Source organism: Passer domesticus, chromosome 1 (assembly GCF_036417665.1).
Source record: "Passer domesticus isolate bPasDom1 chromosome 1, bPasDom1.hap1, whole genome shotgun sequence".
NCBI classification, from domain to species: Eukaryota; Metazoa; Chordata; class Aves; order Passeriformes; family Passeridae; genus Passer; species Passer domesticus.
Window position 1 is genome coordinate 65,349,983 of NC_087474.1, and position 14,328 is coordinate 65,364,310.

A 14,328-nucleotide genomic window follows, 5' to 3' on the forward strand; every position below is an offset into this window, starting at 1 on the left:
CTACTTGTCATTATTTTGTTCTTTGAGGCAGACTGTTGTTAATCACATAACTAAACAATTTATATTAAAACAATAGTAGCCCTGTTCTTCATTTGTTTATTGCACGTTTATTTTGGGAAGTTGCCTGCTCCTCCCTCTTTTTTCTTTCACTGGTTGCCTCTGATTTACTTTCCTGCATTTTTGTATATATGCAAACAGTATTCTTGCAAATAAGATAGTAGTTCTTATTACTTGTTTTACGACTACAATGTTGTCAAGTATTCTTCAGTATGTAAGTCTAACAATATATTTTGTCTTATAGCATTTAGCAGAGTCCTTGCTGCATGTTATTCTCAATAAGCTGAAGGCTCAGAAGAATGCCACAAATTATAATTTCAGTCAGGCTCTGTGTCGAGTATATGCAGGAATTTGTCGACAGTTGGGAGATTTGGAAAGAGCCCGCCTTTTCTGCTATAGTCTACTTAAAGAAGGTATAGTTTGGCTTAGTGGCCTTTTATCTTAAATGTGCTGTGTGTCTTTGCTGTAGTGTGTCAGAATTATTGTATTTGTAAAAACAAACAGAAATCCTGTTCAAGGGTTGTTTTCCTCTTCAAGGCTTGCTTTCCAGAACTTTTTTCTGTAATGCAGAAATATAGACTGTTCTAGAAGAAATTCCCCTTCTCATAGTTCCAGCACATCTGTACTGTAGTTTTGTGGTGACCTGAGCTCTTAGTAGTCTTCTTATTTTTCCAAGGAAATATTTCATTTAGGACACTCTGCTTTCATTTCCCCACCATCTCCAAAATGATAATGTGATTTCTGTGAATTCCGTCATTTTAGCCTTTTAGTATTTTCTTGTTTTAATTGAGTAGGTATTGATTCATAAAGTAAGTGTGATTTAAAACCAGGTATTTAACATAGTATCAGGAGCTGGACAATACCTTGATCAAAACCAGGGTATTTTTATGTCCTCCTTAAGATCTTTTTACTTCCTGTTACCCAAATTCTTGCTTTGTTGAGAAGTTTTTTCCATTTTCATTCCCTTCCTTTCCTCCCCTGCTTTTTGGTCACAGGAACAAAGGTAACACATACATACTATTGCTAAGTTAAGAATCTTAGTTTTGGAAGACTAAAACTCAGTACGTTTGAAAATGTATAGTGGCATCTGTGTTTCACATTAAAATAAAATTCAAGAGCACTGACAAGAAAAGTGCTAAAGCTTGAGATTATTTCAATTACTTGCTATCTTTGATATAACATTTCTGTCTTTTTTTTAATCTTAAAAAGGTTTGTGATTTCATTTTGTTCTTAATTACCGTTTTTTTGAGGGGCGTAATATTTTTTTGAGTTCTTTTTCGAATTCCCCTCTGTTTTTCTATCCTTCAGTCTGTTATAATTCTAGTTTTACTTCTTTCATGTAAATAGTTTTAATACTGCACCATGTTAGAAACTATTACTTGTCAGATATATATTTTCTGCATCTAAAATAATAATTAAGCTTTTTGTTTTTCAATATCTTACTGCTTTTTCTTTTTGTGGGCTCTTGTAAATATTAAACATTTCCCCTTTTTTCCTCTCTTTTTCCTTTCTAAGATCCAAACTTTAATAGCTAAATGCAGACTTTTATTGGATGATTTTCTCTTCTATACATTGAATTGCATAAGTTTCTGTTGTCATTGTTCTATTATAGTTATCATAACATTGTTCTGTTATAGATAGTTATCTGTTGAGTGGGAACAGCTGTAAACACATCTTAAGTGCTGTTTAGGCATTTTAAAATTTGTTTGGTTTTATTTGATTACTGTGCATTTATTTTTGGGTTTTCTCTTTCACGTCGTTTCACATATTCCCATCAGAATTATAGCAACACAAGCTACACAATTACCAAATTCACTATAAACAGTCAGTATTACTTCTTTAGACCAACATCATTTGTTGTCCTGATGACTTGTCCATCGTTCTTGTTCTGTTCTCCTTTCAGGTATTCTGCCTTAAGTGACTATAAATAAAATGTTACTTTTCTAGTTAATTTTCCTTTTACCTCTCCTCTGTTCCCTCCCTTTTTTCTTTTTTTTAAATTTCCTTTTTTTTATGCCCCTTGAACTCTTACTCATTGTTGAGTGAATTTTATAAGTATTTCAAATTCCTGGGTAGGCAATTATAGTTGTCAGTAATTCTAGTTCACCAACGGTCCTGATAGAAAAAAGTTCTGATAGAAAAAAGTGAATTCTTCACATGATGAGCAGCTTCAGAGTAAAAGGTCCATCCAAAGTGTATATCCTTTATATTCGTTAAAGCTTCTTGATTTGATATATTTTGATATGTTTTCTGGTACTTAGGATCTTTCAGAAAATGTAGAAGTTATGCTGAAGTGAAGAGGGAAGGTCCATTCAGCTTTTTAGATTTCATTGTTTTTTATATAGTGTTTCAGGCATATGCATTCCAGTATAGCATTTCATGCATGAAAGTAGTATCTGCTTTTTTACTTATTCCAATGTATTTGTTATTGCTTACATTCTACACACTCATGTTTTATCTTAGTATTTTGCCTTGGAGCTCTCACCTTTAATATTCAGAAGGGTCTTTTGGGTTCCCATTGATGGCCTGGAACTGTCCTGTCTAACTGATAGTTGTCAGATACTTGGTCTGAATTACTTTATTGAATGAGGATTCTTCAATTATATGGAGTAGCACAAACTTTTACATCTATGGAAGTATAAATAGTAGCATGCAACATTCATATATGCTCACATACAACTTGCATAATATGTAATTTCTCTGACAAAGTCTGGGAAAACTGCAGAGGAATATCAGATTTGAATTGTGTGAAAGTTCTTTGCAAGCTTTATATATACATCCATATATATAAATACATATAATTTCACAGGTGTATGGGTGCAATGTATTAGCAAGTACTGTAATTTTTTTTTTCTTTGGACTAATTCTAGTTTGGCCCAGTGATCAGAGTGCTTATTTGTGACTGGAATGTATTAGGTAGGTTGTTGGAGTGCATTTTCCAGTCTAATTTAGTTCTTAAAGAATGCAGTTTCAATGCTGTAAGACCACTCTCCTTAGTGAACTAAAGTGCAGTAAGAAAGATGAAGGGAGAGGGAAAGAAATTACAGTGGGGGAGCTGGCTTAAGGTTTGTTGGTGTTCTGCAGGTGTTTCTTGTTTGGTGTTTTTATTGGATCTTTTCTTCTTATTTAGTCTTAGGACTGAGATGTGTTAGTATGACTCCCTTTCCTTAGGCTTCAATTGTGATGTGACTTCTGTGCCTTTTTTCTTTGTTAGCTTGCTGAATGTATTAGCTTTTAATAGATGAATATATTCATTTTTTGTGTTTTAAAATGTTAAAAATTTATTTAATTTTTTCTTTTTTTCCTTAGACTATCCAGACTCAGAAAAATTGATTTTATTTATCACAAATGTATGGTCTGACATATTTGTCTTCCAAGGTGCAATTAACAAAGCTATGCAATTAGTTGTCAGGCAGAGTGCAAGCAATGAGATGCTGGCCTGTTTAAGTGCTTATCTCAACTGGGAACAGGTAATGTCTGATTTCATTATCAGTATCAGCTTTTGTCTGCATTGGTCGCTTTGCTGGCTGAATCAAATCAAGCAACTTTCTTTTCTAATGAAGGGTGTGAGTATCCCATGGAGGCTGTACATTTGCACAATTAATGCTGCTTCACGCATTTTTCCCCTAGTTGTCTAGACCCTAGTAGAATACAATACTTTTCTTGTTTTCCCATCTACTGAACATTAAAAGTAAAGGTTGTTTTTAAACTTTTAACTAGAGCATTGTTGGACTAGGGAATACTTTCCATCTGTGGAACTGTTATGTGAGATGTTTCTTTCTTTTGCTTTATATTGTTGCTTTTTAAAATATGCATTTGTTTTGTCTTTTGTAGTTCTCTGTGTAACAGGTAATATGTTACTACAGTTAATTTCAAGATGAGCCTGTCTCTTTTTACTCATGATCTTTTTGCAAGGTAGACTGTAAATACTTGTTTATCACAAAAAACGTAATTACATAAGCAGTGGGTGTGATTAATACAAAACCATTGATACCAGGAGAAGGATGATCAGTGAGAACTGACTAAAAGTCTTTGAGCTGTTCGGCAAATCATTTAATTTCTATCAGTTTTCAGCAGGCACATATTACCGTCCTGAAAAGAATGTTGCAAGGAGGAAAAATTGCAATCATTGGGAGCAATTTTATATCATGCAAACGGAACGCTAGAAGTGCTTTGCTTCTAAAGGAATTTGTGTCACAGGCTTGTGTGTCTGTTTAAAGGCTAGGGCCCCATATATTTGAAAACTCCCTATTAATGCTGGGCTTGCTTCCTAGAAATAAAACAATTTTTTATATATCAAGTGAACAAAATCATATTGATTCATAGCTGTCCTAGTTCTGGCCACAACAGGGTTAATTTTTGCAGTTGCCAAAAGGGGGCATGGCTGGGACCTGGAGGTTAATTCTGTACCGCCTCATATCATTACCAGGGATGTGGGGAATTGAGTCTCTTCCAGGGAGAATGAGTCCTTTCCAGGCCAGCATAGTGTGGTGGAGGGAGAGGTTGTGTATTTTTGTTTCCATGTGAATTGTTGGTCTCTCTTTTGTACCCTCCATTATTATTATTCATTGTTATTACTGTTTGTTTTCTTATCTCATTGCTGCTTCCAGTAAATTGTTCTTTTCTCAACCTGTAATCTTTATATTTTGTGCCTCCAATTCTCCTCTCCATCCTGCCACCGAGAAAAGGAAGGGAGAGAAGGGAGGAAGCTAGCAGTGCTAGTGGGAGCACTAATTTGAACAATACAATTCCTAAACCATGACAACAGCTCATCTATTCCCTACCTAACATGCTGCTCTACAACTGCCTTGAGGAATGCAGTAGTCTTAGCTGCTGTCATCATAGCCTTTAGCTGTTGTATGATTTTTTTTTCCTTTAATCTCTGAAGCCAGCCCTGAATTTAATTTGGTATCACTGAAACTACAGCCCCTCAAACCTCCTGCTTTAGTGCAGGAGTGAGTTAATTTGACATGGATTTGTATCTGATTTTTTTACTATTGTATCACAGTTGTGATGTAGCATTAAGCTCTGGTATTCAGTTACGCTGTACTGCAGTCCCTGTTTAGCAAAGAATATGTATTCTCCCTTCTATTAGGTTACAGCTTTTAGTATCATGCCAGTAGAGATGCACATAAGAATGTTCTAGTAAATATTCCTGGAAATATTAATTCTTTGCACTCACACTACCTACTTTATTAATGGATCTCTGAAATATGAGAGCTGCTGCAGCTGGGGAGAAATACCTCAGAATTTTCTATATTGAAGATAGGAGATGACATCATCCTGTCTATAAGCTGTGTTTTACTTAGGTAGAAATACAGACAAAAATTTCAAGTAGATTGTGATTAACAGTCTGTTATACATATAATTTTAGGAGAAGATTGTTCTACTTCTGAAAGTAAAGCTCACTTAGGATGGGTATTCATTTCTTGGTCAAAGCATGTCATTTTAGTGACTTGCACCATGGCAGAACTTGCCAATTATACGAGGTTTTGTACTGAGAAGATCTGCCAAGCACCCATTCTGTTTATGTGATAAGCCTAGACTTTTTTTTATGTGTCAGATATTCAAAAAATGTTTGTTCTTGAATTTCCTTTCTTCCCTTAGCTGTTTAATTAGCAGAATGGTTTCAAATGGCATATTTATTTATCTCAACTATTAAAAGTATTTGCTAGCAAATTCGCCCCTAATGAAGAATAAAGAGTAACAAATTTTAGAATTATTTATGTTAGACTAATTATTAGACCATATTAGACTAATCTTCTTGCACTGGAAAAACACACTTCTTACCTGAATGCTGCATTGAGAGAAATAAAAATCCCCAAATTGTAGGAGGAGATGAGAGAGTGGGTGTGAGATTTGTGTTTTATCTTGTTTGGGTATTTTTTTTCCAAACTCTCCTTTTAGTAAAAGCATCAGGAAAAATACCTAGTACTTGAAGCTTTTGGTTTATGTACTCTATTTATTTGTGTTAATTCAACCCAAAGTTGTATGGTATATGGTGTATATGTATATGGTGTAAGATGCTGTACACAGTCAGTATCAAGTATTTGTAAAGAGTTTGGTTCTGGGTTGGTAACTTTTTATGCATTAAGATAATTACCTTCTAAAATTCCAGAGTTCATCTTTAGATGCTGGTATTATGGTCTCAAACCTGCTTTTAGAAATGCAGTCATGTACAAAAGTAGAATTTCACCTGAGTGAGCAGTATGGAGAAGATCTCAGTGAAGATGCTTGGCAGTATATATTTGCTGTTGATCTACTCTGCTCTCGTATGAAGTGGGATTGGACACATGATAATGTTATAAGGTATTGTGACAATCATATCTTTCAAATGTTATCCTTTGTGGTTTTTCCTGTGGTTTGTTTTGGTGGTGTTTTTTTGTTTCCTAAATTCATTATGACTTAGTTTTTAACATAATAAAATGTTGCATAGGTATTTAGAAATGAGGATGTTTCAGCCTGATGAGACTTAGATTACTGTGTATATGTGTATTATTTTAAGATAGGAGGAATGATCAATGAGGAAATGTAGTATTTTATAGCATTGCCCCAAGAAATGAACCCTGTTAGAGCTATTCTAGTGAAGAATTGCTTTCAAAATAGCTGTGTAAGATTTTGAGATGAATTGTCTGTCAGTGAAGCAAAGTGATTGTCTTCTTCTGAACTTACTTGTTGAATTCCCCTTCCCCCACAGTAGAAAATGAGGGTGGAATTTCTGATATGAAAATAATACTGCTTCCCTGCTGAAAGTGAAATATATCCATCCTCATTAATGTATTATCTTGATTTCAGTCTGATTTTAATTCTAAAATAATTATAATAGTTAGAGTCAATGTCTTAAATTTTCTTTGAACCTAAAATCCAGGATATGGACTGCTACCATACTTAACCTTGTTTGAAAGACTCCATTTTGACAGCTACACAGATCTGACAGCCTTGATTTTCTATATAGAGGTTACATGACTTAGAAGACATTTGTTTATCTGTGACATAACATAATAAGTGATACTTATAATCATAGTCTTGTATATAAATTTCATACTTTCAGATAGTAAAAAAGGTTTTTTTGTTGAAATACGTTTAAAATTAATACAAATTAGCTTCAGTGAAATATATGTAGTCTTAATTAAAGCCATACCAAGGTAATTGTCTCTGAGTTGTGCTGGTAATAGGTAATTAGATCTATTAGCATAATTTTAAGGATTAAAAAAGCCTTACTTTGGGTCATTTGAGGTTTAAAAACAAGCATCACATCTTACTTGTAACATAAAAACTGGATTTTTCAGTCATATAAGAAACTTGCAGAACATATCAGCATGACATTTGAAAGCAACACGATTTCACATATATTTGTCAAGTCAGTCTACGTAAAGTTAGTAATAAACAAAAGAGTCATTTGCCTTCATTACTGTACGAATACTATAACCACCCCTTCATGCAGTATGAGACTTTCAAATTCATTTCTCTTTCACAGCAAAGTGCTTTGGCCTTCTATGGATAACTGGATAAAGAAGAGAAAGGGGCATGAAACTGCTCAATCAATTCGTGATAGTGTTATAGCATTGACACTCAGGCTAGTTGGTAAGTAATTTAAATTCCTGGTTGAACTTCTATTTTGTATAGGTATGTCTTTATGAAAGTGTCAGGCCTGTCTGGACAGGGGGTCGAAGTATTATTGAATTTTATTGCATCTTTATGCAGGTATTTTCTGTTCATCAGCCTGTGGAAAGAAGGTACTTAAATTTTCAGAGATGTCATATTGATTCATGATAAGAAATACCAACATGTTCTATGTATCGAAAATGAAATAATCTGTTGCCACATATAGAATCATAGAAATCCTGAGTTGAAAGGGACACACTAGCTTCATTGAAGTCCAACTCTTACCCTGCACAGGCCAGCCCCAGAAATCACACCATGTGCCTAATGCGTCTTGAAATGAGACACATATTGGTGCTGTGACCAGTTCCCTGAGGAGCCTGTTCCTAACCAGCCTCTGGGTGAAGAACATTTTTCTAACAGCTAACCTAAACCTCCCTTGACACAGCTTCATTGCCATATAGTTTCCAGCAAAATGTATCAAATGCGGGTTTTTTATGCAATTTAATACCATAATAAATTTAAGTTAGATTAATTTATTTGGGATGTAGGTGGCATTTGGTGTAAATATATATAATTTGAGTTTCAATAAATATTTTCAGTATGTAAGGTATATGACACGGTTTATTTAAAAAAATTGCATTCTTTTTGAGTTTTACACTTAAAAATTGTAAACCTATAGCAGGTTGAATCAATCTGATGAAAAATGCCTTGGGGTCTTTAGTTATACAAGGAATAACACAACTGTTGTTCCCAAGACAACATGGTAACAAGAATTTTTTGTAGTTAAAATTTGCATTTTCTGTTGATACTTCAATAGACAGCTGGGAAGTATAAAAGCTGGGAAGTTGACTGCCTAAATGGTCAGATATGTAGTAACTCTTTTTCTTTCAGGTCGATTAGGACAAATAGGTTTGAAGGAAGGCTATCTTGCTGCAGTGAAGAATATTAGTTCAGTAATTGGAGTGTTTGTACAGCATGCAAAAGAGGAAGGTAATGTTCTTTTAGAGGAACTTGAATGTAACATCCACAATGTGAAGTTTTGCGATCCCAGAATGTAACTTAAGGCATACATGGCCTGCTCTTGCAGTTTTTGTTAGTGTGTAACAGGTCAAACAGTTTTCAGTTTGAGTCCCTTTCTGTTACAAAGTTAATGAGCTTTTAATGGTATTACCTTCTGTTTGAAACAGAAAAATTGTGAGACGGTTTCAGACACCTTGGAATTGGACTGTTTCATGTAAGCTACATTAGAGATCACTTAAAGGGTGATCAAGTTAAAATCACTTGAAGGGTGATTGTAACTTGAGCAGTAATAGCTAATTTTTTACCTGAGCAATTTATGGTGAATCTACTAATAATATTGTTGTATTGGGAGAAAGATAGTTCAAGGTACTGATGAGATGAAACAAGGCAGTTAGAGCAGCAGAAATCCACATTGTTAAGTTACTCTGGATGTTAAGTTCATTTTGCAGTGAAGCATTTGTTAATGTTTGGGAGCTGTTTTGAACCGCCTGTATAACTTACCTTCTTTGCAATCTCAAGTTCTAACTTGGTAGTGTATGGTGTACAGTGTGTGTCTGTGTTTCAGACTCAGTGTAAACTTGACTGCTTTCTTGAGTCTGATTACTCTTAACTAAAGTCGCTAGATTCTCAACTCCTGTACACCCTTTGAGTACTAAAAAGTTGCTGAATTGAGAAAACTGGAAAGGGTTAGTATAAAATGAGATGTTACGAAATTTGTGTGCAGGGTTGTCATCTTTCTATGTTATGGTGTTAGACATCACAACTGTTGATGTGTTTTATTTTCAGTTCTTGAATAGTAGTTTCTATAGATTCAAGATTCCCTAAAACATTCTTGCTTATCAAAAAGTTTCTATAAGCTGATTTTTGTTAACATTTTGCAGCTATTCCTTGGGGTGTGCAGCTGGCAGCTGTATATTCATTATGTGACTTGGGTTCAAGCAATCCAGAAGGTATTGTTGAGGCCGTCCATGCTTGGAGAGCAAAAGTTCCTAACAACATCCCTTCTGCTATCACACATAGCATAGCTGAAATCACCTCGCTGTGTGAAATGGAGCTAAACTAAAATGTAGGGAAGTGGACGGATCTAAAGGAAGAAGTGCCTTACCAATTAGTTGGTTCCAGTTAAAAACTATACAAAGTGGTGTGTCTTCTTGTATTTCATGCTTTTAATCAGAATGTCTGATCATGCAAAGCAAGGTCAAGTACTTTATTTGGCTTTTCTGTTTGAAGGAAGAGTTTTTAAAAAAATAAACAAAAATATTTGCTTTTCCTAGTAGCTGATTAGTGATCTGAAAACGAGTGCATCTTGAACTCCTGATATATTTCTGGTCTGATGACAATAAAAATCAGTAGCAATTTTCATTTTTCTACCTACATCAGTTTGGAATGTGAACTATTTGACAGAATATTCAGCATGACTTGAAAACCTGGCTCTATTATTTTGTACTGTTTTTATAAAGTAACCATTCGGATTGCAGAACATTTCCCACATTCTGCTTTATTTTGCTTGGGTTGTCTTATAAACTTAATTTAAAATACTTGTGGAAAACAGGTAGGAATTGACTTTTTGTGTAGCCATCATGTATGGAGTAACAGATACTAAATCTCTAAACTTGTATATATGGTGTATTCTGACGTGTCTCACATTTGATATTGTTCCACTTGGAGAATTTTGTGTATGTAAATAGAGAGTTGGTTCAAAAAAGTTCATGTTTCTAATGGTAGCTTCACTACACTCTGTTTTTGTATCTTTCATAATAAAAGAGACAAATACCATTGTGTTCTTGTTGTCCTTTTAAATAACCCAGAGTTAACTGTGTTTCTAGCTTATATAAATACTGTTTTGGGGGGCAGCAGGAAATTACCTGTTGAGATAATTTCACTGAATGAATTGTCCATAACATTGCAGTTATGGACATCTCTGCAAAAGTTTATGGTATGCTTTGGAGGCTTGGGAAGTAGCTTTAAAAAACTATTGAAAATTTGTATTTTCACTTGTGGTTGTGCCCGTGTGAAGGGGTGAGCTTTGCTAATGCAGATTCTTATTGTAATGGGACCTAGCTTCTGACAGAAGTTTGTGGTGCTAATATGCATTGTGATTTTTGTGCCTCTTCTAAGTATGACTACCAATGCACTCTCCTAGCCCTCTGTGAGTTTCTTTCCTCTGAGGTGAAACTGTGTAGAGCAAAGCGGCCATTGATTTCAGTTGCAGCTATAGCTGCTTGCACTCTGGACATCAAATTGACCTCAGTGAGTTTACCACAGACAATTCAGTCAATGAAAAATTATCTAGTACTATTGGTGATACCTGTGCACAATAGGCATTGCTACAGATGTCTATCATGAAGGCTTCCAGAAGGGATTCATATAAATTAATTTGCCTCAGGTTGAAGCTATATGATGTCTGGGACTCTGGGCATTTTGGTGATTGTGAAGCCTTTGAGGATTTTATGTGTAGCTTTCATTTATCCTTGCACTAAAATGAGCACAAAATATCTGAAGTGGAAGAAGTCAAAAGAAAGCACAATAAAAGAAAGTATGGATCATAAATCTGAAAACTAAAGGAAATGGGAAACAGAACAAATTAAAAAACAAAGTAAGAAACAAAGTGAGTAGAGTATCACAGGTGCTTCAGTAAAAAACATTGCAACCCAAAAATCTTCACAGAAAATAGAAAAACCTATTTCCTTTAGAATTTGTATAAAACACTGTCATTTGAATATGTGATATTCACAAGAGAAATAACCGAATTTTCCAAGGCAAAAAAATCTAAAACTATACCAATTTGGAAAACCAAATGAAAAAAGGAATTTCAACCTACCCTCGCAGTTCTCCTGACTCAAATACAGGAGACAGTAAACATGTATAATAGTTTATTTATAAGGGTAATTCTGACTATAGGCTTCTGAGTTCATAATGGTATTATTTGATATTTGAAAAATCCCTGACATGTATTGACTCCAGGAAAAGAAACTTGTCATAAATACTGGAGAGCAGTGTAACTTTGTCTATGTGAACATGTAGATGTTAAAGGAAAAATTTTATTTATCTATTTTTCTTGTTTAGTTGCTTTCATACTAAAAGTTATATTTAGAGTGTCTGAATCCTAACATATTATACTGGCAGAATTATTTGATTATTTACTCAGTCATCCCTTGCTGGAATACAAATTTTGGACATACATACCTTTTATTTAACTTTGTTTCTACAAAAAGTAGCATCTTTGGGCTAGGCTATGTGTTATGCCACTGGGGTGTTTTCCAGGATGATTTTGCCTCTCTAGGTATAGTATTAAATATTTTTGAGTGTGAATTATTTCTTCATAAAATAAAAAAAAAGTTGTACTCTAGACTGCTTAAAATTAATCTCTAGTTATTTTATCAAACCCTCTAAAACTGATGTATGGTCTGTCCTAGCTTTTGCTTTTACCTGTCTGTTTTGAACAAAAAGGATTTCTGATCTGGACACTAGCATAGGACCAAACCAGTTGCGAGTTTTCCCGTTTGAAATGACTAATGAAATTACATGCTGTACTCTGTTGTGACTGAAGAAACTGCATGTATGAGTGGAAACCAGTCAAGAAAACCTGAAGATTTGTTATAAAGAAGCTGAAATTAAGTGGTTAAACCACTTTGGAGTATCATCATTTAGCTTACATTCTTCCCACTATATCTAATTTTTAACTTCAAGTCAGAGACTACTCTCAAAAGATGGACAAATTAGCAAGAAGGATTTCTTCAGAGACATGCTTTGCAATTACACTGTTACTGGCCTGAATAGGCTCAAGTCTTGTTTTGCAAAATTCTGAACCTTGTTTAACTGTTCAGGGGTTTATAAATCCATGAAATGTTAATGATTTTTGGATGCTCTGAGCCATCTATTTCATTCTATTTAACGCAACTGACATTACAAAATTACTCTTTGGACTATTTGAGTTGATATTTTGAAAAAAACATTCTGAAGCTTAATAAAACAAATAGGTAGGTAATGGGAGTTAGAAAGAAAATAAGATATTTATGCAAATGGCCTGGGTTTTGATTATTTTGTATTTTAGTCTCAGATGGCTCAAATTCCTTCAGCTGCCACATCATCCTAGAGATGTCTAAATGTTTGCTACTGAAAATGGCCTGTGTTTTCTAAGTAAAACCTGCATCTTGTTGCCATGCTTTGACTAGAACAGAATGAATTCTGACATGGTTTAAGCATCAAGTAGGAGAGAGTTGAGCACTTGGCGCAACTTGTCTCCTTGGGCTTCACATACAGTCACAAGCCTGTCTCCAAAAAGCTTTTGATGATCACAGAATTGTTGGAACCCAGGACATTCCTCTGGCTGCCCTGGATGGCTCGAGCCCCTGGCAGGGGACTCGGAGACCTTGGCATGGAGTCATAGACACCTGTGCCATTGATTTTAACCCATGGAGAAAATTTCCAGCTTTGTGTGAAGATTTACAAGCCACAAGAGTTTAAGTAGAATGATAGTTTGTTACAGGGTGAAAAGGTAGAATTTTGGGGTATTTAGAATGGGGGTTCAGGCGGCAAGATGGAGGAATTTGGGTGTGCCCTGTCCTTCCTCCTCCTTCTTAGTCTCTATCTTCTGTGTGGTGGTGGCACTTTTAGATTGGTTTACAGTAGAGACAGAGTGTCTAACAGAGATTATAGGTATTGGGAAATTATTGCAAATGAAGTACATGTAGTTCTTAGTATAAAATGCTAACACCACCCCAAGAGCGCTTAGTGCGCCATGAACCGACCTGCTGGACAGACCTCAGTGGGTCAGAAAAATAATGTATTAGATAAGAGAAAATAAACACCTTGAAAACCAGAGCCACTGAATCCTAACTCCTTCTTTGATTGCGGGGCTGGGGAAAAGAGACTTTCTAACATCTGGGGGTCATCTCGACCACAGAGACTCCGACACAGAATCACAGAATGAAAAGGTTGGAAAAGACCATCTAGTTCAACCTATGACCCTACACTTCCTCATGAACCACTAAGTGCCATCTCCAGTCTTTTTTAAACACGTCCAGGGACAGTGACTTCACCATCTCCCTGGGCAGACAACTCCAGCATGCAATCAATCACTCTTTCAGTGAGGAATTTCTAACATCTAACCTAAATTTACCTTGGCGCAGCTTATGACTGTCCACACATTCTGCCAGTTGTTGCCTGGGAGAAGAGCCTGATCCTCACCTGACTACAATCACCTTTCAGGAAGTTGTAGAGAGTGATGAGGTGTCCTGGGTTGGCTATATAATGCCAACCCAGTATCCCCAATTATCTGTTCTGTTTATGCTGGACAATAAGTTTTGCACCTTTAAGACTGGTTCTGAGAGCGAAGAAGGGGAGAGAAGAAGCACAGAGTTTGTTTTCAGACACTGTACTCACTCCTCCATATTACTGTGGCTGGACTGTGTTGTCTGCAGGTGGACAGACAGCAGGACAGAGCTCTCCTTTGCTTTTAGTTAATTTTAGCTAGCTGAGGCAGAGAAGTTCCCTAGACTGTGGTTTGTCTTTTCTTTGGACCTGTTTAAACCTGCTCTGGACTGAACACCCAGCAGAGCACGGGCAGCTCCACCTGTGGCCCACCGGGCCGGGCCTGGGCCGCAGCATTTCCAGCACCAGAGGGACTGATAAGAGACTGAGTGA

The 14,328-nt window shown here is 35.6% G+C and overlaps 1 protein-coding gene across 2 annotated transcripts in view; it reads left to right on the forward strand.

Annotated features, from left to right (window-relative positions):
* Positions 1 to 10,458, forward strand: part of ICE1 (interactor of little elongation complex ELL subunit 1) — a 35,099-nt gene extending 24,641 nt beyond the window's left edge. For both annotated transcript variants that reach the window (XM_064421505.1, XM_064421494.1), the window contains 6 exons: positions 302 to 470; positions 3,367 to 3,527; positions 6,176 to 6,366; positions 7,535 to 7,641; positions 8,554 to 8,652; positions 9,564 to 10,458. In XM_064421505.1, the coding sequence (XP_064277575.1) occupies positions 302 to 470; positions 3,367 to 3,527; positions 6,176 to 6,366; positions 7,535 to 7,641; positions 8,554 to 8,652; positions 9,564 to 9,745 (909 nt within the window). In that variant the 3' untranslated portion in view covers positions 9,746 to 10,458. The remainder of the gene's footprint in view (positions 1 to 301; positions 471 to 3,366; positions 3,528 to 6,175; positions 6,367 to 7,534; positions 7,642 to 8,553; positions 8,653 to 9,563) is intronic.
* Positions 10,459 to 14,328: the final 3,870 nt, after the last annotated feature.